Source organism: Hyperoodon ampullatus, assembly GCF_949752795.1.
Source record: "Hyperoodon ampullatus genome assembly, chromosome: 15".
In the NCBI taxonomy this organism is placed as follows: Eukaryota; Metazoa; Chordata; class Mammalia; order Artiodactyla; family Ziphiidae; genus Hyperoodon; species Hyperoodon ampullatus.
The window spans coordinates 13,483,799-13,508,123 of record NC_136928.1 but is presented as its reverse complement, the minus strand read 5'-3'; the positions used below and the strand labels follow the sequence as shown (position 1 = coordinate 13,508,123).

At 48.1% G+C, this 24,325-nt stretch overlaps 1 protein-coding gene across 7 annotated transcripts in view; it reads left to right on the top strand.

Moving 5' to 3' along the window:
- The window catches only part of BCL2L11 (BCL2 like 11), a gene marked incomplete at its 5' end in the record, with an annotated part of 39,050 nt that extends 14,993 nt beyond the window's left edge, over window positions 1-24,057 (top strand). For 4 of the 7 annotated variants that reach the window (XM_079721166.1, XM_079721164.1, XM_079721162.1 and 1 more), the window contains 2 exons: window positions 10,477-10,586; window positions 23,727-24,057. In XM_079721166.1, the coding sequence (XP_079577292.1) occupies window positions 10,477-10,586; window positions 23,727-23,825 (209 nt within the window). In that variant the 3' untranslated portion in view covers window positions 23,826-24,057. Of the gene's footprint in view, window positions 1-10,476; window positions 11,517-23,726 lie in introns of those variants that run through there. The other 3 variants (XM_079721165.1, XM_079721163.1, XM_079721160.1) reach the window with 1 other exon arrangement.
- Window positions 24,058-24,325: the final 268 nt, after the last annotated feature.

Below are 24,325 nucleotides of genomic sequence, written 5' to 3'. Positions count from 1 at the left end.
TTTGCTCGTGGATTTAACATTAGAAATATTCATTGCCTGACTAGAATCAAGAATTTTAAAACAGCTTTTTAATTTTTTTCCCTTTTTCCCTGAGGAAATTCTGCTCCCTTGGCCATCGTTAAGTTTTGGTTTTTGCTTCTGAGTGAGCGAATCATGAACCCTTGGGAACTTTTGCTTCACACACTGTGGGCTGACCAATGCCAACAGATAGTACAAACATTTCCCTGGTGCACGAGTTGAAGCCCAGTTTCTAAGAGGCAGGCCTTCGTGGTTTTAAATATTTGCTTAGGATGAGTTGATATTCCCAGTGTCCTGTGGGAAACCCAAATTCACTTTGCATTTCCTCTGTTCTCTACCCTGGACCAGATCCCCACTGCTCATGAGTAGAGTTGTGGTTCAACCAGACGGTGATGAAGCAGACCAGCCCCTGGGAGGGGGCTGCTTGGCCACGTGTGCCCGCAGGCCAGGAGTGAGGGCTGTACAAGGCCCAGTCTGGTGCTGGAGCCAGGGCCTTGAACCCGGGCCTTCGGCACGGGAGTCTGGCTCTCTGCACAGGGCACGATGCTGCTTTTAGTTTGGGTTTTGCGGGCCCTTCCTTAGGCGTGAAAATGGTTTTGGAGCTAAAATTTCTAAAAAATGGAACCAACCATTTCAGTCCAAGAGGGTGTATGTGTTAAAGTTAAAACCGGTTCTACACAATGATTCTCGACTATCTGAGTCGCTCTGGGAACTTTTTTTCCCCCCAAAATAAGTCACGTTCCTGGACCAGAGCATGCGTCCCACTCCAGTTCCTAAAACATTTTGATGTAAGTGATTTATAGATCTAGTGAGTGATTTGAGACTTTTTTAACAGAAGCTTGCTGATGTGGAAGGGACCTGTTTTTCTCTTGCAAATGTGTGTCGGCGGGGTCGGGGCGTGCATGTATGGGATGAGCCACACTTGACAACCTTAGTTTGGGTGAGTTTGCCGGGGAGGAGGCTAAAAGAAGGTTTCTTATTTGTTTTTTCATCCCTTGAGAAACTTCTTAATGCAGAGTAGTCTAGAAGTGAATTCTGGATCTATGCTATGTTAGTATATATTTGAATTCAGACCTCAGTTTTACTTACAGCCGAGCATAAATTCTGCTAAACTGGTCAAAACAACTCGCCAACTTAAGGCAATGATTTGGTACGTGGCAGAACCACATATATTTGTTGATTTAAAGAGAATTCAGTGATATTTAAGGCAGTGGATGAGTGCCCGTGATTCCCTCTTTTGTCATGTAGATTTTATCACTGGGCTCCTTTGAAGCTTAGAACTGGGTTTTCTCTGTAAGGAAAGCCTGACACATACAATACACCATGCTTCGTTTTCTCTCCGGTCTTTTTTTCTGATAGTTTGATAGGAATTGTTGGAGTGGAAGGTTCCAGCAGGTGACCCAGGCCAGTCTTGGTCCTTCCTCTGATGCCGTCCAGTCCCCGGGGCAAGTCCCTCCACCTGCCTGGGGACCAGTGTCCTCCTGAATTGGGAGGATGTTGCAGCCAGTCTGCAGCCGTCAGAGCACTGAAGGGTATCCGGTGTGGGCGGGGTGGGAGTTTAGTTTAGTTTACCGACCCTGTTTAGTCGGTATTGCACGGTGGTTTTCTCAGCGCGGGGGTAACCAAACCGTGGCACCCAGGATCTGAGCCCATGAGGTGGTAGAGCTTGGCCAGCAGCTGTGTCTCTGGAGGGGAAAGGGCCTCGGGAGGAACAGGAAGAACCTGAGAACCTGAGCAGATAAAAAGACCTTTGATACCACCAGACCAGACATCTTTCAGTGCAGAATTCTGCACATCTTATACTTGTATTTGCCCTAAGGCGGTGACTCTAGCTTCCATTCTTTTCCTGTGTTGGGGGCGGGACATGGCACAGCCACGGACAGAACACTTTTGTGGTTTGCAGAGAAGGCCTAGGATCCGCAGCCCCCCACCCCCCGAATTGCCGTGTCGCACGCGGAGGTTAGGTGGTGGCTTGAATGAGGTTGGTACAGGCTGGTCAGTGGATAAAGGAGCTTGGGCTTCAACCATCTTTCTGATTGATCGCTCACGATACCGGTCAGAGTCTCTGCTCGCTTTAGCCTCTTGGTTTTCTTATTTTTCACACAGCGTTCAGTTCTTACACTTCTTTTTATCATTGAGTTTCCTACAAAAGGCTTTGGGGCTGTGTTCATCTGTGTCCCTTTCAGCATAAACGTGCTCTCCAGATGCAGAAGCTTCGTGAGTTTTGTAGGGAGAAGTCAGCCCAACTGCAACAGACATATGTTTTGAGGCCAAATATTTAAGCCATCAAATGTCCAAACACAATGATTCCGTCCTTGTGATTATGCAAAACAGTGTCTGGAATTGAGGTGTAATGTTTTCTCTCTTGATAACGATGTGGGATAAAAAGAGGCAGCTGCCTCTTGTGAATTTATTCTAAGTGGGAAGCTTTCATTATGCCTTATCCTTCTGGTGTGTTATCAGTCACCATATATCTGCGTTAACAGATGAGCGCTTCACTTAGTGCATTGCCAGTATAAATTTTAACTGCATAAATAACATTATAAGCTTTTACACGTCTTAATTGGAAAGCTGCTTTGGATGTAGCTTTTCAGGATTCTGTTTTTTGCCCCTCCCTTGGTCTCCACTATCATTAGGACAAGATAACAGTGATGTTTAAGACCTTCATGTGAACTAAGGAGAAGAGATTTTTCGTCACCTGTTTCCTGCCGCCAGTGTTAAATTTTATAGAGGAAGCCACACACACTCTGTAATCAAAAATTTTTATATTTGTAGTTTAAGTTCTCATTTAATTGGTTTTTGATTTGGGGCCCGGAACAACGGATGGTAACCGAAAGCTAGTAACTTCAAAACTGTTAGCACTTTATTTCTAAGGAACGGTCTTAAGTGAACTAACATGTAGAGTTGTATATTTACAACTTCCCTGGCTGTAACCACTTAGCCAATCCCAATCCAGAATTCACTTCTAGACTACTTTGCATTAACCTTAACCACTTAAGTCTTAACCACTGCCGAGGTTACAGTTTAACCCTGGCAGTGGTTAAGATGCCACGCTTCCACTGCAGGGGGTGAGGGTTCTATCCCTGGTCGGGGAACTAAGAACCCGCATGCCACGTGGTGTGGCCAGAATAAAAGAAAATAAAAGGTCTCCAAAAAGCATTTCTCTTTTTGTAGTTTTGCTGGAGTGAGTAGTGAAATAAATTGTCTGCATAGGAATTTCCCTCCACTGTCAGTGGAAGGGTCATGAGGTTGGACTTGTTCTTCTGAGTAAGACGGCACAGGCACGGTCAAGTCCTCCGTGATATTCTGGAAGGAATCTAAGACTATGGACATAGAGACACAGCTGTCCTGGAGACAGTGGGGCTAGCGGCAGTATAGGGAAAGCAAGGAACAGTAGTGTCCTGTGTCCTGCTGCCCCCGGCCAGACCCACTGCAGACCACAGCCACATGCTATTCAGAGCATCATGTTTCTGGAGCATCCCGAGGGGGACCAGAGTGGTGATGGAGGGCATTCCCAGGGCTCGTCATAAAGGCACATGGAAGGAACTGCTTCTGGACCAGATTTGGGGCACGAGGTGGCAGTTGCATTGATTTAAAAGAGGGGTAATGATTTGAGAGGGATCATAGATTGTCTTTGTACCCCCAGGGGACAGAATCTAGGTTGGGATCGGGGTTAGAAGAGAACATTCCAGCTCCCAGGAGGGAGAAGTTTGTAGCGCCTAATGCCTATCAGCGAGGACTGCAGTGCCTTAGGAAAAGGGGTGCACCAGGCCCAGGGCGGGCGACCAGGCATCATGGTGCAGGAGGCTCCTGCCAGGTCCCCCACCTGGCGGAAGATGCTGGCTTCTGCTGTGACCCAGAGTTAGCCAGGGTATGTCCTTGGACATAGACGTAAAAACGCGGGATCTGGGTTTGCTCCTGGCCTTGGCTTCTAGAAACTGTGTGTGTAGAGGACAGCTCAGGGGAGATGGGTAACTAGGTCTTGTGAGGTTGAAGAAGGCATGACACGTTCATCTTAATGCCTTTAGGTTCATATTTTATTGGAGGATACAGTTAAGGTCAAAGGGGGAAGATACGAACACTAGTTTCCAGACTCGTGTCCAGCTTCACAGCCTTGGTTTACTGGCGGTTTCCGAATGATCAGACTGGAAATTGATCAAAGCAGCTCATTTTGATTTTCTTACTCACGGCCACGTAAAAGCAGTGGGCAATACACATGGAAAGACTAAGTATGAAAACCCCGGCTACACCACATTCGCTTGCTTAGTTTTGTTTTGTTTTTTTTGTCCTAGCAGCTATTTATAAAGCACTGTCTTGAATTCATGCAACTGCTCAGGCTTGACCCATGTGTGTACCAGGGAAAAACAGGTTTAGGAACTTCCTGAGTACTGATGCTGAATACTGTCTCTTTATTTTATTTCCAATCCATTTCATTTTCATCCAGTGGTTCCGTGGAATTGATACAGTATTTATCAAAAAATAAAATGATGGGATTGAGAAATAATAGACCCAGAAGGGGAGGGGTGTGTTTGTGTGTGTGTGTGTGTGTGTGTGTGTGTGTGTGTGTGTGTGTGTGTGTGTGTGTGTGTGTAATTGGGTTCTGGCTCGTTTGCTTTCTGAGAACCATCAGAGTTGAAGGTGATTTCTGATAGCATTTACTGCAGTCAGTAAATGATAGTAAATGACTGATAGTTACTATCATGGCAGCGGCCCTCCTTCCCCTGTGGCTGGGAATTCTGGAGCTGCTGAGACAGCTCCGTCACTCAGGTAGGTTTCCTATGGAAACCTTGGCCAGCTGTCTGGTTGCTTCCTTCTTGTAAGCTGTGGATAAATCTCAATTGATAAAGATATTTCTGAAGATAGCCCCTTAAGTAAGGAGGCTGTTGGGTTGAATAAACATTCCAGAATGTTTACTTTCCAAATGAGTGTTGACCTTCACAGTGGCCACCTGCACGAGCAGTGAAGGCTTCCTCAGAACATTTTTGGAGGATCTTTTTTGGAATTGGTTTAGCCCTGTTTTCAGAGCCAGCAAGGAAGTGGTCCTTTGTGTCTTTTGGTTCAATCCAGAGTCTCCTCAGGGCTAAAGATGTACAGCCCCGAAATGCCAGGAGGAGGGGCTTGCTTTCTGCTCCACAGTCCCTGGTAAGTGCCGGGCAAAATGAGCACTTATTTGCTTGTTATGTTCTGTGGTGTGTTTAAAATAAAAACAATAATTTCTTCAAAGTCATATATTCCACGTCTCTTCAGGGACCAAGAAACCCTTTCTCAACTCTGAGTTGAATATTGATTCAGAGCTCAGTTCATGTTGATTCGTTGAAAATCTAATCTCAATTCTACCTCAGTATTTGTAGCTCACCGAACATCTGAAAACAGTAGAGAGTGAAATGTTTCCGTGGATTTTCGTTTGGTTTCTGGGTCTGCACTTGAAGCTCCAGTAGTGATGTGCTGGGAACTCAAACAGCCGCTGGCCCTGGGACGTGAGAGCATCCTGTCCCCAAGGAGGATTGCAGTGGTGAGAGCGCACGTGTAAGACACGGTCCCGCCGCCCCCAGGATGGTTCTCGTCCTCCGCACAGCAGCCCGGCCGGGTGTGGAAAGATAGCAGTGAACGTCCGCATATGACCTCAGCTCCTTTGAACACCTGCCGATCGGAACAGTGGGGTGGAAGCGGTTGGACGTTCAGGAAAAATCAGAAGCTTTGGCTTGACCGATGTCGAGCTCATTATGCATCGACAATCTCGTTTTTTAAAATTTTCCCACTCTCGCTGGCGGTGCTAGAGAAAGCCCTTTCCGAAAGCCTCAGCCTGATTTCACTATCAGCCACTTAACCACGATATTAATTTTTTTTCAGTCGCTGAGCTTTTAAGATTTGGAATTACCCTCTGGGCTGGAAACTAGTTTTGTAGCTGAACCACAACAGTCTATTAATGCAATGCTGCACGCCTTCCAGTAACTCAGAGCTCTTTGGTGTTGAAAAAATGTCCTTTCTACGCACCCGGCACACTGGTATAGAAAAATAGATTAATCAGAGACCTCGTGGTTTTTTTGGTGTTGGGGGTTTTTTTCCTATAGGAAATCAGGTTACCTGAAATGCTAGCTTCTGAAATGCTAGATTTCAGAAAACTCTAGCATTGTTTCCAAGAGTTTTGATGAAAATTCAACTAACATATCGCACTTTTGACAGAATTGCCTGTGTGACACAGTTGCATTCCAGAGTTTTGATTAGCGGCTTTGGTTAGAAAATCTGGGCCCAGCAAGTTCCCCAGCTCAGAACGGTGCTTACAGGATCGGAGCCGGCCTTGTGTGGACTTCTGGTTACAGCTTTGGAGCAGTGGCTTTACGTTAAGAGCTGTGTATATTTCATTGTGCATTTTCCTCTTCCCTCGCCTCTCCTCTCCCATTTTAGCACCAGGTTTATGGCATGAAATGCTTTCTTAAATGCTGAAACGACATTTTCTATGGGTGAAAATACACCTCATCACAGTTTCCTCTTTGAAGTTCGTATGTTTATGTAAAATTGCCTTAGTTAAAAATGTGATCTAAGTAATAAGAGCTTTTGTTTCAAATAAAGACCCATTTTATTGCTGAGGTATCAATATTTGCGGCTCTTAAACACATTGCAGAGAGCGTAGTAAAATGTTTATGTTTGATGCTTATCTGTCCTACAGGCTAGAGATATAAATGTAAATGATCTTTTTGATAAGTGGATTATGTTAGCATGGGAGCAGGCAGATTGAGTGTCTAGAAAGGATTGTAGGAGTGAGGGTGTGTTTTTTTGAGTGTCCCCTGCCCTTGAACCCCACCAGCTCCAGGTTCACCTTAAGAAGACCGAGCCATGGATCCCTTCCGCATCGTGGTGGTTCGTGCTCTGGGTCACTGTGGGGCAGAATTCAGCAAACTGGTGATCAGGGGAATAAAAACCTTAATTCTGGCTCCAGCCAGTGCCGCTATGGGGCTGACAAGCAAATTCTCAGGTCAGCCAGACCCCATTCTTAGTCCTGCTAGGTTCTCACGTGACATGAGACCACATGTGACAGACACCAACATTAAACTAGTGATGAAGTTAAGAAAAAGCCCCCGGCCCCCCACCACCACCAAAAGGAGATATTTTGTTACTTGAGAAATAATCTTTGAAATTTAGGTGGTAAAAATCCACTCTATTAACTGAGATTAAGGCCACCCTTTTAAAATATAGGAATAGAATGCCTTTGAAAGTATTCAAAATAGAATTTTTATCTTACGATCTTACCTTAAAACCAATACTGTCTGTATTTATGGGCTAGGTTTTATTGCAGGGTGAATGTTGGTCATTAATTTTAGGTTTATTCAAAGAATAAGAACAGTATTTGCTTCTCAAAAAACTCTAACAATTCTTAAAGCCAAGTGGTGATAGCTGCTGTGTTAGAGTAATCCAGACACATCAGTCTCCTTTGCAAACATTAATTTATAGTGTATGTTACTATTCCGTAGAAACTTCAAAAAGTATATATACGTAAGCACAGTTGCTAGCTCTCTTACTGATCGGTTTTATCAGTTAGTGTATGCTCAGCCTGGTGTAACCAATTATCTTTGGCTAATACAACTCTCCCAACTCCTGCGTGTTCCCCAAAGACACACGTCTGGGCCCCAGAACTGATCTGTGGTTTCTTCTTCCTGCTCAGGATTTCTCAGGGCCTGGTCTGTGGACCGTCTGCACCAGGAGCTTGTAAGAGTACAGCCTCCAGGGCCTCACTGCCAGACCACGGGGGTGTGTTTCTCTCTGTGCATTTATTGAAGCTAGCAGTTAGAGCTCTTCTTTCTGTAGAAGAAACATCTGCTTATCTTCTTCCCCCACAAACAGCAGGACATTTATCTCTAAGATGAACAAGTTGGATCTGGCCCCCAAGGTTCCACGTGTCCTTCTCAGCTGCTGGCCAGGTTGACGCAGTCACCAGGTGCTCATTTTGATGTGCACCGGCTCCAGTGGTGGTACTCCTGGCCATCAGCCCTCCCGTGAGCCAGACAGAACTTTCTAAACCACATAGGTAAGTGAGGGTGTTAAATAGAATTCAGTAGACTTCACCTGCAGGTTGGGGGAAATTAACCGGGGGAGTTAACTTTGTTCTGTGTTATAAGAATATAAGGTATGAGTATCCTTGTCCAGAAGAAGTTTATCATTTAGTTGAAGTTTAACATTTAATCTGCAGGGATGTAAGCTCGTGGGAGCGGGGCTTGGACATCTTTGGTTGCTGTACCCAGACCGTCTCCTGAGCAGTGTCTGGCTCATGGGCATTCATATGCATTGGGTAAATTAGTGAGTATCTTGATTTACTAAACTTTGGGTAACTTGCCAACAGTTTTTACCAGTCTGTAATCTTTGTAAAATATGCAGTCTAGATTTCACAGATTTTCTTTGGATAATTAGCATTTTCTGCATTTCTGACTCTAGGATTGAAGGCAGATTTACTCTCTTGAAGAGAGCCAAGTGTAGTGAGAAATGAGTGGGGCTCTGGCGCCCGGGAGAGGTGGGTGACAGGGGTTCTGAGCGACCACGTGGCATCCTGTGTGCTGGTCTGGTCACTTGTATCTGTGGATACATGCGTCTCCCTGAGCTAACTGCAGGTGATGAGCACAGTGATCATTCTAAGAAACGAGGCTTTCCTTTCCTTCCAGGGTGAGTTAACTTTGTAATAACAGCTGCTAAAGTCAGCACTTGATTGGCTGATAGTATAAAAAGATAGTAATGATTTGCTACCTGTGATGGACAAAATCCTTAAAGCACTGAAAACCCAGGAGAAGGGAGTGAACTATTACAGACCACTTGGCATCACATATACCCTGGAATTCTGTTTTCTGCTGGTTTAGCTACTTAAAATTTCATTTTAATAGGCTTGTACAGAGTAACGATAGAATTTGTGACAGAGGTACAGCCAAGGCGGTCTTCTGTGTGGTTGGAGGGGTGTTGTCGCCTGGCTTATCCCAAAAGTTTCCTGTCATCAGCCTTGGTGTTCTTCATCAGGCATCCTTGGGGAAATCTCCCCTCTGGCTCGTTGCCAGCACAGATGATTCTGGAGAGGATGCACATGTGTTCTTTGTTCGGTGCCCCCGCACCTGTGCGCACACACGCACGCACTCATACGCACACGCACACACACGACGCCCTGCCTCTCAGCCTTTGTGGGATCGTCGTTCATTTCTCTTGGGTGAGGGCTGGGGGACAGAGAAGTTGGGGCAAGAGATGAGAAGACTTGGTAAAAACTCAAAAAAGAGTTCACTTTTAAGTGCTTTTGTAGACCTAGGAACCAACATCACTTTTATTTGTAACGATAAATAAAACTCTTAATACAACATACAAAACTTTTTTTTTTTGACAGAAATACAAAACAGGAAGCTATATTCATGTTATGGCAAAATCTGATTATCATAGGTGCTTAAATTTTTCGCTGTGGTTAAAACGTAACACGTGCGTTTAATTGCCAGTAGAGTGTGCTCCTTTTAACAGGAAGTTAGCGTAAGCTGCATGTGAATAGCAGTTGAAATCCAATAATCTCATCTCTTTTCCTGTTACCCGTGTTACCCAGCTGTTCTCTGAGTGTGGAGAACACTTTTCCTCGTGGTACTTGGAGAATATCGTCTTCCTGATGCTCGGTGGATCTTTGGACAGCTCACATTTTTGGCCGTCACGTGGCTTTGAAATGGGCTCATTAACCAACGGCTGAATGTACTGGGTGTGGATGGGAGTGACAGCTTAATGAAAGGGGGAACCTCCCTCTTTTTTCTCCTTTCAAAAAAGCCTTTGCTCTTACACCCAAAACATTTCCTCTCTCCATGTGGTGTTTGCAGACTTGAGGCCATGTTTATTGGCTGCATTAATATCGAAACAAAACATGCAGTTATGCTTTAATTTGGCCCCTTGGTGGCACTTGTGCAGACTGGCTGTGTATCACTGCACCTCCTTCCATGGAAACAAGCTCATTCATTTCTCAGGTTTTCACTGACTTTGCTTTGAATACAACCATTTCATATTCCTCGATGACGTGTGACCTTTTCCTAGGAATTTTACCTTGCCTTAAGATCAAAATATAGTAGTTATTTTACAGACAGCCTAAACGTTTACACTCTCATACGTTTCAAGGCTATTTCTTGGGCGGTATCGATTGTGCCGTTGTTGTGTTAGTTTGCCTTCTCGAAATGGAAGTGTGTAATTCACTGGCCAGAAGATTTTTAAATTTGGCAATTCTGAATCTCCAGTTGTTGTTGAAAATTAAATTACTCTGTATTCCTTATTCATGAACCAGAGTTACGTAGCAGGGCCTGCCACCATAATCTCGAATGCATGATTGTAGCTCTTGAAGTTAGGGAGCGTCCCAAAACATGAAAGCGTGTGTGAGGTGGGCTTGCTTCTAGAAACTGACCTTTGGGACTTTCTAAATGATCTATGGAAAACAATGTGATTTTTGTTCTGTTTGTTCTGATGCAGCTTCCATGAGGCAGTCTCAGGCTGTACCTGCAGATATGCGTCCGGAGATATGGATTGCGCAAGAGTTGCGGCGTATTGGAGACGAATTTAATGCATATTACCCAAGGAGGGTAATGATGTTTTCTTTACTCCCTATCTCCCTCACACCCTACCTCTCCCTGCCATTTAAAAAAAAAAAAAAAAGAAAAGAAAAGACTAGTAATAATCCTGTGCTTATTCTGGAAATGAGCGGTATTACCTGTGTGTGACCTACCATTCTTCCTCCTTTCCCATTTTCCATTTGTTTTATGGCTGAATGTAAGTGGTGGCCATTAGACAGAATCCGAGGCCAACCAAGGGATGGTAGGAGCACAAACCTTAAACCCTCCATGCTTGAAAAAAAAGGGATTATGTATATGCTTTGAAATATTCCCATATAAATATTAACGTAGTCTTCAAGCCAGAGAGGGAGTTTCAGCCCTCCCTGGAGGCAGTTTGGGTTAAAAGTCAAGAAATTTTTAAATTTCCATCTTCACTCAGCCAAAGGGAAGGATGCCAGCTCTAAAGTAGAAGTCTCCCCCTGTGATTTGCCAGGCAGTGAGTCAGAGCAGGGGGGCCTCTGTGTCATTCCAGCCCCCACTGCTGTCCTTGGTGTTCATTTATTGAAATGTATTAGGAGGCCAATAATTAATAGCCTGTAATTTGGGGGTATAAAAATTTTACACCTCAAATTGAGTGCCACTGGGATTTTTGAGATGTGCTGTTGGGTAAAAAACAAAAAAACAACAAAAAAAAACAATTCAGCCTTAGATCTTACTCTGCAGGCACAGAGAGTATTTTGTTTTGCCCAGTGGCAATATATGTTACCATTTGGACACCTTATTCCCATGGAAGACATATTAAAATGTGTAGGGTTTCACTCAGGGAGTTAGGCTCTTATGAGCATGTGTGACTACTTCCTGTAGGGGTACACCAGCAAATGTGTGAGAGAATGTGATTTTGGCTTGCTTACCTTTTTTCTGGCAACCATGTATGAAGGTATTTCTGTTGATTTATCAAAAAGGAAGCACTTAACAATTACTTTCTACAAAATAAGATTTAATATCATTCTTTCTTACTGTGTTACTTTTCATCTGACTCCTTTTCTTCCAAATATTATTGTTTCATATGAATACTTTTTAAAGATTTTTTTTCTTTCTTTTTTTTTTCTGGAGGGAGTTTATGCTTAGGACCCCCCAATATTTCTGTCCTGCTTTAAATGTGAGTCTCTTTTGTAGCTAGCTGTTGCTTAGTAAACAGATGCTACCTGTAAATTGCTTTCAATCAGTCTTGTTTTCCTGTTACATACAATGCCTTTTAAGCTTTTTTAAACATACATGGAGATGTTTTCCCATTGCAAGAGAGTCTTTCATTTCTTCAGTGTAGAATCTCCATAAGGGAGTTCGGGAGTTTCAGAAAACTCACGCTGGATCCTCTTCATCCCTTCTATAGGGTGTGTATATGTGTGTTTAATGGGAAATGTGCTGTCGTGTGATTCTGTCATTAAACGGGAAATGTCACGTTAATGAACGGGCTCCAGAATTTCTTGTGATACTGGGTCTAGCTGGCAGGATGCCTGGCAGCCTACACCTGACGGGGACCCGCTCACAGGACATAAATTCCCTCTCAGCCTAGATCTGAAATGGCAGTCACTTTGGCAAGGTGGGTGGTTTTGCAATTTGCCGCAGAAGTTACCGTTACCCGAGTTCTTCTGCCTCAGTTTCGCTGGTGGGGTTTCGGGGTTACTGTTTGTGTGTGGACTCGGCTCTCCCGCTTGACTAGGAGACAGTGGTCAGAAACGGGGTCCTAGGGTATTCGGGACGTCGGTCCCTTCAAGAGGGTAGGCTGAATATATCCAGTCCTGATTCTGGAACGTGTCACGAATCCAGCAGGAAGAGGTCACTTCTGACGGCTATGGTGGCTTCTCAGGCTGAGCCTGGGCCGTGAACTGACCGGCGCGCTGGGCCTGCCACCTCCCCATCCCATCTCAAAGCGGGTGGTAGAGGTCCTTAGGGCTCCAGGTCTGGCTTGGCTGGGGCTCCCCAGGAGAAGTGAGGCTGCCGGGCTCTGGTGCCTTCAGAGTCCGGGGAGCTCTGAACACCGAGATGAGTCAGCACAGCTCCATCCTCAGGGGGTTGGATGAGAACCTTTGGCCAGAGAGCCAGATGTGTTTAAGAAGGTTTTGCAAAAGTTTCTCTTTGAACTTACATGAAGTATCAGTGACTCTGTGATTCGCCTGAAGTATCAGTGACTCTGCAGAGCTTTCCCCCGAGCCTGCCTGGATGGGTCTGGCTGATGCATCTCTGTGGTGGCCCCGAATGGTCGGTGGTGAGACATGGGCTAGGGTGGCGGGGGGTTGGAGCACAGCCATGCCCACATGCAGGCTGCCGAGGTGGGGGACAGTTCAGATCACGTGCAGAGGAGACACAGGCCACTGGGGGGGTCTTAATCATCAAGCCTCTCCCTTGCAGGTGAGAGAAGAGCCTCTGACAGTTCACACCTCGCCTCCCCACTGTGCTCCCAGTGTTATTACACAGTTTAGTGTTGAAGATGCTCATATCTGTTTTTTCAAATGAGCTGTAACCTGTTTGTTCTCAGTGCTTTGGGTAAGATAAATAGAAGTGAGTCTCATCACAGTATTTCTCAATATTTGTAATCATGAACCTTATTTGGCATCTCTTAAAAAAGAACCAATGCAAAAATGCAGTCGCTAATCATTGGAAGGACTCTAGCTTTCTAAGAAGTCTGGAATATCGGGGGGGGAGGAGTAGAGACAGACTAGCTTATAACCTCATTTTTCAAAAACGAAACAGACTTGTTCTCCAGGTCTTATAAACAGCCAGTTCAAAACAGCAGACTCTGAAACTCGGGATAGTGACACAGTGACCCCAGGGCCGCAGACGCCTGTCTTAAGAGTTGTTGGATTCAAAACAGTCCATTGTCTGCGGTCACACTGATGGGCCATTGTTGAATATTGGGGGTGGAAATCTGGGGAGGAAATGGGAGGGATTTTGCTTCCAAGTTACGCACTTGTCTGTCCGGGGAGGTGTCCGTTCTTGGCAAGCAGAGTCCGTCGCCGCGCTGCTTTATGGTGGATCGGAGCCTTTTAAATATTCGGTGTCTCTACTTGCTTAATACTGTTACAGTACGTTTTGTAAAGTGTTGGTCTTTCGTTGCCATAAGCCTTGCAAAGCCTGACAGGATATTTTCCCGTTTTTTCAGTTAGAGCAATAGAGGAAGTTGTCGTGTAGTTGTCATGTGCTCAGTGCACTTGAGGGCAGTGGGGAAGCATATGAGACGGAGCTGTGGAGTCTGAATCCTTGAAGCAGGAGGTGAGAGAGGCACAGGTGAGCTCAAAGCCCCGGTGCATGTTCCCTTCTCCTTTTGTGACTCGGTGGGTGTCATCGCCCCAAATGAACCCTGCCAGGGCAGGGCGACCCGCCCCTCTACCTGATGGGAGTTCTCCTGCTCCCAAGTCTGGTGTATATTTGTAACTTTCTGTTTTGAAATAATTGCAGACTTTTACGCCAAAGTTGCAAGAATGGTACAAAGACCCCTCTTGTATCTGCCACACGAGTCCCCTGCTGTTAACATTCTGCCATGTTTGCTTTAACGTCCTCCCTCCTTGGACCTACCTGTGTGCAAACTATTTTCTGAACTATTCGAGAACAAGCTGCAGGCACGATACTCCTTTACTCTTAAATTCATCAGCGTGTCCTTCCTAAGAATGAGTATTCTCTTGTGCAACCGCAGAGTAATTAGCAAGATTGGGAAGTTAACAACGTGGCAGTACTGTTGTGTCATCTGTGGGTCTTATGCAGACTTCGCCAGTCGTCCCAACAGTGTGACATCGTGTCCTCCGTGCATCGTATCGGGAGGCACAGGGTGTCAGTTTGTCCTATTCCTGGGACTCTGGTCAGAGGTGGTGTCCTCCACTACAAAGTCAGTACTGTTCCATTTGTCATAGAAGGAAAGTGTGTATAAATGAGGAAGAACTTCCCTTTCTCCCCTGTGTTTACTTCGTTTGTCAACTTTAGTTCATGGGTCCGTGTTTAGTTCAGCAGGTTATTATGTGTCCCTCTCGATACTTAATGCTCAGATTGTCACAGATTTGGCCAGTGGCAGCCCCGTGGTGCGTCTCCACCATGTCATTAGGCATGAAAGTGCTGCAGCAGCCTAGGCACACGTAGAGCATGTAGTGGGACAAAACCCAAGGGTCCAGAGAAGTGGTGGAGCTCTGGGATTCATTGCTGGATGACCTGCAACCGTACGGTGTCCTGGCTCCATAGCTCCCCGTGTCCAGCTCTGTGAGATTCCGGGGAGGGAGGGCAAGGGCTCTCGGGGAACACCGGGCAGCCAGGGACGTCAGTGGGGAAACTGCGTCTCTCTCTGGGGCTCTCTGAAGAGGGCAAGCAGCTGGTGGGGAGCCGCGGTGCAGCGGCATCTGTGTGTTGCAGCAGCTGGCACCTCGATGCCTCCTTTTCCCCGTGGGTGGGGGCCTCCACCGAGGCAGCCAGCTGTCCTGTTGTTTTTGATAGCCTCTGCTGGCTTCTTTCACAATTCAGAAATTGCGTGAGTGCAAGTCCAGGTCCCATCTGCTGGAGGGAGCGTCAGCAAGTGTGGGCTCCGGTCCCCTGCGGGCGTGGGATGCTGTGTGCTCACCGCAGGTTCTTGGGGATGGTGTCCAATTGGATGGGATTCTTGGCCCTGGCTGGGGTTGCAGTCTGAGGCTATGGAGAGGGTGCTAGACCCTTGAGAACGTGAAGACACGTGCTCTTGGGGTGATCAGCCCCATTCTCTAACCAGCATGCCCCGGCTCCCCGCTGCCCCCAGTACCGAGGCTGGGATCCCTCACCTTCTTGCCTTGCCATCAGCTTGTCCAGCCTAAGGCACTCTGTGCTCCAATAGGCTGCCCTTGGTTAGCTGTGGCATGGGGATGTCCCGGTGGGGGGCTGCAGTGGACAGCGGCACGTGATGCTAGGACAGGCTCTCTAGAAGGGCCAAGAAGTAGACGAAAACCCTTTCATTGTTTGATCACAAGAGACAGTGTATCTTTTGTTCACACTGTCTGCCTCCTACTTCTGTCCCGGGCGTGTGCAGGCATGAACTGACGGAACGACATAGAGGGGAGTGTAGCCCTGAACCACACAAAGTGGAGACGAAAAGGTGGCTTGAAGGCTGGTACTGAGGGAAACAACAGTTTAATTGGTGTCAACACATTAGCATTTTCATGTAAGTTGACCCTGGAACATCAAAGGGGCTCTGGGTGCCGACCCTCCTTGGAGTCAAAAATCCACGCACTGCCATCCCTGCCTCAAGACAAAGGAATTGATAAATGACTCACCCAAGGGCAGGAAGCTGAAACTGTTTGGACAGGATCAGGACTCAAACTCTAGTCCTTTTGATTCCACATACTGTGATCTCATATTGAACCCAAACTTTTCCCCCCACTTCGCTAACGTAAAGATCTGTAAAATGAAACAGGTACCATACTGAAAAAACTCCGTGTGTAAGTGAACCTGCACAGTTGAAACCCGTATTGTTCAAGGGTCAGCTGTACTATAGGTGAACTTGAAATCTGTATGTGTTGTCTTTCCTAACAAGTGAAATTCCCTGTGCTGTTTGATCCTCGTTTTCGGAAGGGATATTCTTCTATAGATGGTCTTCTGTAGCTAGTGGACAGGGAGAGGTCAGAATTGTAGCTTGTTGGGTAATAGCATAAACCGTACTTACGTCCAGAGATGCATGTTCTCAGACGGCCCTCTTTTGAGGCCTTCGTTAATCCCATGTTGGAGTTGAACAAAATGAGATGCTTTCTATTACTGTCTGAGAAACGAATAATGAAAAATCTGCATATCAAACATTAAAACCGGGCCCATCCTATCTCATGAGATGATGCCCCACATTTGTCTCACACAGGTTGATAGAATGACAGTTTTCATAGCACAGCCAGCCGTGGGCAGGATAAATTGATGCCTGCCATTTATTTGGGATACAGTTTTCAGGTTTAATGAGTGTCTTCCATGGAGTTGGATAAGGCAGTTGCGGTCTCAAGAGCCTTGCACACCTGTCTGACACGTGCCATATCCGTACCACACGGACAATGACGAGATGAAGAGAATGAACCCATCACGGAGATGCCGGAGCCTGTGAGAGAGAAGAGCCTCCCTCCTGTGACATCGGCTCTGCTGTGTTTCCCCGAGACCTTCCCGGAGAGCATGGGGTTCAGATTATCTCCATGGAGACCGTGGCTGTGGAGGGCTGAACGGAGGGCTTTCCGTGACTTGTGGGGGCAAAGGGTGATCTCGTAGGAAGATGCAGCTCACAGACAACGGCAGGGACCTCGGGGTCAGACTCCGTCTGTCCACCTTCAGGAGCCCCATTTTCGGTCAGCCTCTTAGGGATGTAGTGACGATTAAACCAAAGCACTTAGAGACGCATCTAGAAAATGCTGTCCATCGTCCCGTGCTACCATCCTGTCTTCTCTCACTTTGAACTGTAGTTGAGACTTTCCTCCATCGGTCTTTAAGCTTTGGATAGAGAGACCCTAGTAACTTTGTTCACCTATGTGTTTGCTAAGTACCCAGCTCGTTAAAGGAAATGTCATGGGGGGGACCCCCAGGGGCGGGGGGTGGGGACCCCGGACGTGCCACGTCTGTCTGGGTTACACAGATGTGAGCCGAGGTTGAGGCGCTGGTGTGTGTGTGAATGGCTGGGTGGGCACCAAGCTGGATGTGGCTTGTGTGCTCGTTCACACTGCCCGCGAGGGCGCCGTCGGGCTGTGGCAGGTGGGCACACCTGCATGGCTGCCTGGCCCTTGAGGCACCGCAGGCCATCAACACATAACCATTTGGAGACGCAGGTGCCTGGAGGGGGACTTGAGAGAGGCCGAGCTGGGTTTTTTTTTTTAATCTCTTGAGGAGGAAATGGAGATGCACTTTGAGGCTTGGCCCTCCTGCAGACATACAGAAATAATCAGCCTATCACGTCATCCTCCGCTAGACTTCTTCCAGTTGAGCCAAAGCAGAGGGGTTTGAGCTGCGGTTCAAGTGCTTACATCTCATTAGCATTTGTCGGAGGCCGGGGCATTTTAGAACAGCGTGTTCTTGCTCTGCATCTAATATTTTGTCTAATGGTGCCTCGTGCGGGAGTTGTAAGAGCCGTCTCTCCGGCTTCTCCGTGGTTGACGTAGTGACACACCTCGAAGGTCACGGGCCGGGGTTCTTCATTTCAGCCAGCTGGAGCCGTGGGGCCTGGGGGCCGACAAGTTACCTAGAGATATACTGCGGGGAGGGGGAGGTATTGTACTAAGAAAATCCAGTGCATGCCAGGTTAATGGGAGAAGTGAGTATTGGTCCTACCAAAAGCGGTACCTGTAATAGATTCTTTGAAATGATGCACTGAAAGTTGGAAAGCGGGATCTGTGCAGATGCAGTCTTTCTGCGACGTTTGGGGATCACATCATCACCCTAGTGGGAGAGCTCACTTCTGGTGCTTGGGGTGGAGGGGGGCACCGCATCCGGCCAGGGAGCTCCGCCGGCACCCTTTCCACAGCTGTGTTGACATCGAAGCATGTTAGGCAGTGGCTATGCAAATGCCCATGTTGCCTTGGTGATAAATAGAAAGTGAATTTGGTTTTTGGGCAGCATTGCAGTAGCATGTCTGACACCTGAGAACAGCAGTGGATATGGAGCCTGCACTGGAATCTGAGCTGAGATGTCCTTTGACGGTGGTTCTCGGTCTTAAAGTGTAGAGAGACCAGGTCTTCTCAGCAAGTCTCCACATTGAGTCATCACACGTGGGCCCTGTTCCTCTCTGACCTCTGTGTCACGCGCTTGTCCCTTAAAATAACGTTTAGGTTGATGCGTTATGATTGGGTAGAGGTGGTCTTCCATCCATCAGCAGGGCCACTCTGTCCCTTGCCTCACTCCGTCACCTGTGATTATGGCAGCTCTCAGCACTGTTCTGGAAGATGCCGTGACCGCCCCTGGGGGAGCAGACACCATCCAGGCAGACAGACGCTCCATCCTCTGACAAAGAGGTTCTCTCTTTGTCAGCGTCCTTCCTGGTCTCAGAGTCCAGAATTCAGTCTCCTAGAACGTGTTCCCACTTAAAAATGTATCTACCTTAAAAAAAAAAAAAAAAAAAGTTTAGGATGTCTTAGGCATTCAGTGTTGAAATTCTATAAGAAACAAGCTTTTGAACAAGTTTTAAAAAATTGCTCAGAGTCTCCGAGTTCTGCGGGTACACCTTGCTTTTTGGTTTGCCTCCTAGAGTTTGGTATTGAGCTCTTTTTGATAAGACGGTGAAAAATAATGTCCTTGTGTCCTTGACTGCCAGGAAACTCTTCCCTAAACTGTGGTTCTGTTGCAGCCAATCTCAGCCCTAGTTCCCAGGGTAAGTGTCTCTTTCTTAACATTTGTGATCTTCCTCAACCTTGATTTTTATTGCACTGTGCGCATCTGTGTGGTTTTGACGGAAAGCCGCCTTGAGTAATGCTGAGTGTACCTGTGGGTTGTACGTACCGAGTCACTTGGCCCAGCGAGGTTTGACCCTGCCTTTGGAGCCCGGATTGGTGAGTGTGTGTTCTGCACTGAGCTGGAGTTGAGATGAACTGTCAGGGTTACTTGGTGGTTCCTGATCCGTAAGCCCTGTCTGTCAAAGGGCAGGAGAGCCACGCTGGCTTGGGGGGCCGTGACGACTGAAAAGGTGTGTGCCAGGTTGTTCCATTTATCGGTGACGGTGGGCGATCCTTCTTGTCCCCAAGCTCAGGCTCACAAAGTCCGAAGGCCTGCTGTGTCTTGTGTACTTTCCAGAGGCTGGGCTCCTCTCCATCTGCAGGAGAGTGAAGCGGGGTCAGAGCAGCCCACTGCAGGTACGTTGTGGTCAACCTGGCCAGTTCCCCGGGGCAGCCTGGGCTCCAGGCCTCTTTTGCATGCCGCACACCTGCTTCCCTGGTTTGGCTGTGATTGTTGTTTTGGCATTAAAATGTAATTAAGGGCTTCCCTGGTGGCGCAGTGGTTGGGAGTCCGCCTGCCGATGCAGGGGACGCGGGTTCGTGCCCCGGTCTGGGAAGATCCCACATACCGCGGAGCGGCTGGGTCCATGAGCCATGGCCGCTGAGCCTGCACGTCTGGAGCCTGTGCTCCGTGGCGGGAGAGGCCACAGCGGTGAGAGCCCCACGTACCACACACACACACACAAAAATGTAATTAAATTCCCTGATACTTGATTGGTAGTCTCGAGTGCAACCTGAGGCGGTCCCGGTGCTACAGCCATGGTGGTCGCCGGCGCTGGGTCCAGTCCCTGCGCCTCCTCTCCTGTCCCACCCCATGCGGAGGCCCAGCTCCTCAACATATGGGCTGCTCCCCGGTCGTGACACGTCAGCCTGGACCCTGCTCCCCACTCCAGGGCAGACCCTCGGTACAGCGCACCCCGTCTGCCGCCCAGGTGAGCCTGTGGCCTCTGGTGTGGACGTGCAGGGAACTGTTTGGGATTCCCTGCTGAATGCTCTTGACACTGTCTCCAAGGTCATATTTCACATCTTCAAAGAAAACCCAAGTCTGTCCAGGGAAACTCAGAGCTCCTGAGTCCATCGCAAGCACCTTTATGGGACGATTCTTGGATGGAACAGCCCTGGAATCTGACACTGCTTTTCATTCTGGCTTATTGTGAAAAATCAAATCCTATGTTTTCCCATAAACTACGATTTTTACCAGGCCGTCTGCTCCTTCCTGCGTGCAGGGCCCTGCCTCTCCTCCTCTAACTCCCTCTCCTTTCCTCCCAGCAACTCTTCTTCCTCTGACTCAGCATGGCGCTTGGCGCTGTGCCTCCCTGCCCCGGCTCTCCCGGCCCCGCCCCCCGCCTCTCTGGCCGATGCTTCTCTCTCTGCCGTTGTCTTTACCTCTTTTTTACCCTTTGTCACAAGATCGTGCTCGTTCGCATGGCTCTGTCCCTCAGCAGAGTGTAAGCTCCTTAAAGGAGATGCTGTCATGTCGCTCTTTGGACAAGAAGGACCCTCTGCATCTTGACTGTGTTTTGCTGTAGGCTTCAGGTTTCACTGGAACGTGTGGATGTGTTTCCGTCTGCGAGGTGGGAACTTGCACTTGCCTGCCTGTGGCTCCTGACACAGGGCAGCTTTCTCTCGGGCTCTTCTCATTGATGGGGGCACTGTGGGCGCCCTGTACAGTGGGCCGCGCCGTGCTCTCCTGCCCGCAGTGCTGGCGACTCAGGAATGCCCACGAGACTTAACTGGGTGCAGACAGGCTACGACGTCGAGCGTTGCCTGTGATGCCGGAGCCCCTCGGCCAGAGAGGAGCATGGACTGTCAGGATGGCCATAAAAGCTAGTCACCCCGAATAATCCACTTCTTGATCTAGTCCACGGAGATGAAAATCCCAGTTGGATGGGATCCTGCACTTTGTACATGTGTGTGTGTAAGACATAAATTGTTTGTACCTAGGAGTGTATTTAGTTTTTTAGTTCGTTCCCCAGATGAATCATTGTAATATATCTTTCTGAAGTGTTTTTATGATTTAGACTAAAGCAGCATTACGCAACTCTGAGCTAAGAAGTTTTGTTTTTCACTTAAAAGGTGAAGGACCAGGAATGATTAAGCATGAGTGGGTATATTAGTTTGCTAGGACGGCCAGAGCACAGGACCACGGACAGGGGGCCTTAAACAGCAGAAATGTATTTCTTCACATTCCTGGAGGCCAGAAGCCTAAGATCTCATGCTGGCTGGGCCGACCACGTCTGCCCGCCATTAGCATCGTCAGGCCCAGACCGTGTGCTCGGTGACTCCCGTAAGGAAGCTGATCAGTACGGCTGCAGGTGTCAGAGGGCAGCGCGTCTGCCCTGGCGCCAGCTGCCCATCCTCCAGCTGTTCGTGAGGTGTGGGCCATCCACGCTGTGCCAGCAGCAGCTTCGGCGGGCTCTGCCAGCTGTTGAGGGCTTTCTGGGCTGCCAGGGCTCTTGGAATCAGTGGTAATGGCTTCCTCCATGGAATGTCGTCCAAAAGCAATCATTCGCTGGTTTAACGGCATGTGCCGTGTTGTCACGCGTGCTGTCGAGGGGCCAGGTGTCCCCATATCCTCGCTAACCCAGATGTTGTAGCATCTTCTTATTTGTCAGGGACTGGGTGTTCCTTTTAACAGATCTTTCTTGCATTCCCCTGCCACCCTGGCATGTCTTTGCATACCCCCCCCCCCATATTATTTTCACGTGACACGAAAGCAACAATCTAAAAAACTCGGGAAGACTTCTCTCATCCTACACCTGCTGTCCTCAAGGGTGCGTGGAAGGTTTCTCCTCTCAGACGCTGCCAGTTCTGGAATATAAAATTGGCTAAGTGTCAACAGTTGGCGTCTGTCCCTACTGTGTGACCCAGTTCCCTCGTGGCGTCATTTTGACTCCATTCTCCGGTCCTGCTGAGGCCAGCAGTGACAACTGTTTGGCTTGAGATTTCCCACCTTGAAGTGATAGTTTAGCTCAGCTCTGCATACGCTTTCTTCATTTTAGTAAGTCGTGGTTTTATTTTGAATAAGCCTCTTTCAACCTGTTAATATTAGTCTCAACTAAAATTAACCTTCCCCTAAATTATTCTCACCCAGAAGAAGCAAAGTAATTTTGAAAGTTAAATCAAAACAAAGCAATCTTGTGTGTCAAGCAGATAAAAATCGCAGACTGTGGTTACGGAGCGCCTCTACAGGAATCGCTTACATAAAGCTGATTTCCTCCAGTCTGGTTCCTGGTTCTGGAAGGAGCAAGGGAAGTGCTCCGGCCTTATCACAATTCCATCCCGTACAGCGAGCCCCAGAGGGCTGTGTAAACAGTGGCAAAGAGGGAGCTCTGCTTGCAGCTCGCGTCTGTGGACAGCGATTGTGTCTGGGAAGGGGACGCCTGTCCTCAGCCTGCCCCGTGGCTGGTGGTCCCGTGGATGTGTGTTGGAAAGCGCCCCCCAGCCCGCCGGAGTGAGAAGGGGGTTGGTGGAGCACTCCAGACAGAGCAGGGAGCTGGCCTGGGGTGTGGATTTCAGACCTGAACAGGGAAACCGGTCACAGCTCCTGACATGGAGGCAGATGTGCTCTGTTGCCAGCTTTGGCTGCTCTGAGTTTACACCCTGCTCTTAACCTGCGAAATGGATTAGAGCTCGAAGGTGGAAGACCCAAGGACCCCTGAGACCTTGAAATACCCTGGCCGTTGCCTTTGGAACAGTTTCTCAGCTTGTCATGATCCCGTGGTGGTCCCCGGCAAACAGGGCTTTTCTATTTTTCATCGCTCTTTGCCTGCCACTCCGGGGTACTGGAGGGGCCAGTGGTTGATGCCGCCTGTGTCGGTGACCGTGGCCGCAGCACTGGACCAACAGCGCTTACCCAGCGGAGCTGCCCACCGACAGCCAGAGGCACGGTGGCGCATCAGTGCTCCACTTTATTTAGCTTCTTAGGGCAAATTACCCCGAATCACTGATTTCTCAGGTAAATGACAGCCACCCGAAACTCACCCTTGAGGGAGTCTGAAACGTATTTGAATGTTGGTAACTTGGGCAGTAGGGTGGTTACCTCGCATCTACCAGGTTCTTTCTTTCCTCTCTTCCATCTGCTTTACCTGCGCCTCTCTTCACGGGACCGCCCCCCCCGCCAACTCCGGGACCTGGAGTGGCTTTTCTCCAGCACCTGCGCAGAGCCGGTGGGGATACTCATTTTCCAGTGGTTGCTACGTTTCCCGATCGAGGCAGCTCCGGCCAGCGATGGCGTCACCTGTGGTTTTTAGAAGGGGAAACAGTGCATCTATTTGACAGACCCGGGGCAGTTACTGTCTGCTGAGATTTCCGCTACAGATGCCAGAAAAAAGTGTCCTCACGCTTTCTGTCTGTCTGATTGTGGCAGCCCAGATTGAATGGGGGAATACAGGGAAAAATTGCAACTCACAAATAAACGGTAAAAGCCTCCTTTATTCCAAAGAAGAATTTACAATTTAAAAAAGCGGGGGGGAACAGATTCAGGGATTCACTTTGAGCTTTCCAAACATCCTTTTGGTCGCTTTAAAGAAAACCATCATTTGGTGTGCCTGCTCTTTTTTGCAGTGACGTCTCAGGGGAGAAGTGGCCCTTTAAGAGGCACCTTCATAGCTGTTCAGATGGGATTGGTTGTTCCCTTAAATATGGGTTCCCCCGCCAAGCCCCGAAATAAGTCGGGGCTGGAAAGTAAGGAGCTTTCCTTTTGTTGTTTCAGGTCTTTCTGAATAATCACCAAGCAGCCGAAGGTCACCCGCAAATGGTTATCTTACGACTGTTACGCCACATCATCCGTCTGGTGTGGAGGATGCAGTGACGGCGGGTTCCTCACGGAGCCGGGATGTGCAGACATTTTGCTCGTTCAGACCGACAAGCCCAGCACCTCGGTGTCTCGGTGCCCTTGCTGTGCAGCCCGAGGTCCCTCGCCGGAGGGGGCAGGCGGGGAGCCTGCCGGCGTGTCCCCGGAGGACACCGAGCTGCACGTGGACCTGACCTTGTCTTTCATCATCACCACGCGGCCGACTTTCTAACAGAAGCTTGTTGTGAATGTAAATGAGGGAGGATTCTCTTTTTAAACATTGTACAAATCATGGTTCTTTGGAGCAGGATTTTATGCAAGAATGGTGTTTACATGCCGTGTGTTTTTTTTTTCCCCCACCTTTTGATAAGAACAGGTTTTTCAAAAAGGAAACGGAAACTTTTTAACCAACTCGTGAGTGATTTTTGTACTAAAATTTTAAGAACCTTTTGCCTACTCTCAGAGGATTGTGTAAACTCTGCAGTGGAAACTGAGCCAGCTGATTTATAAAGCTGCCT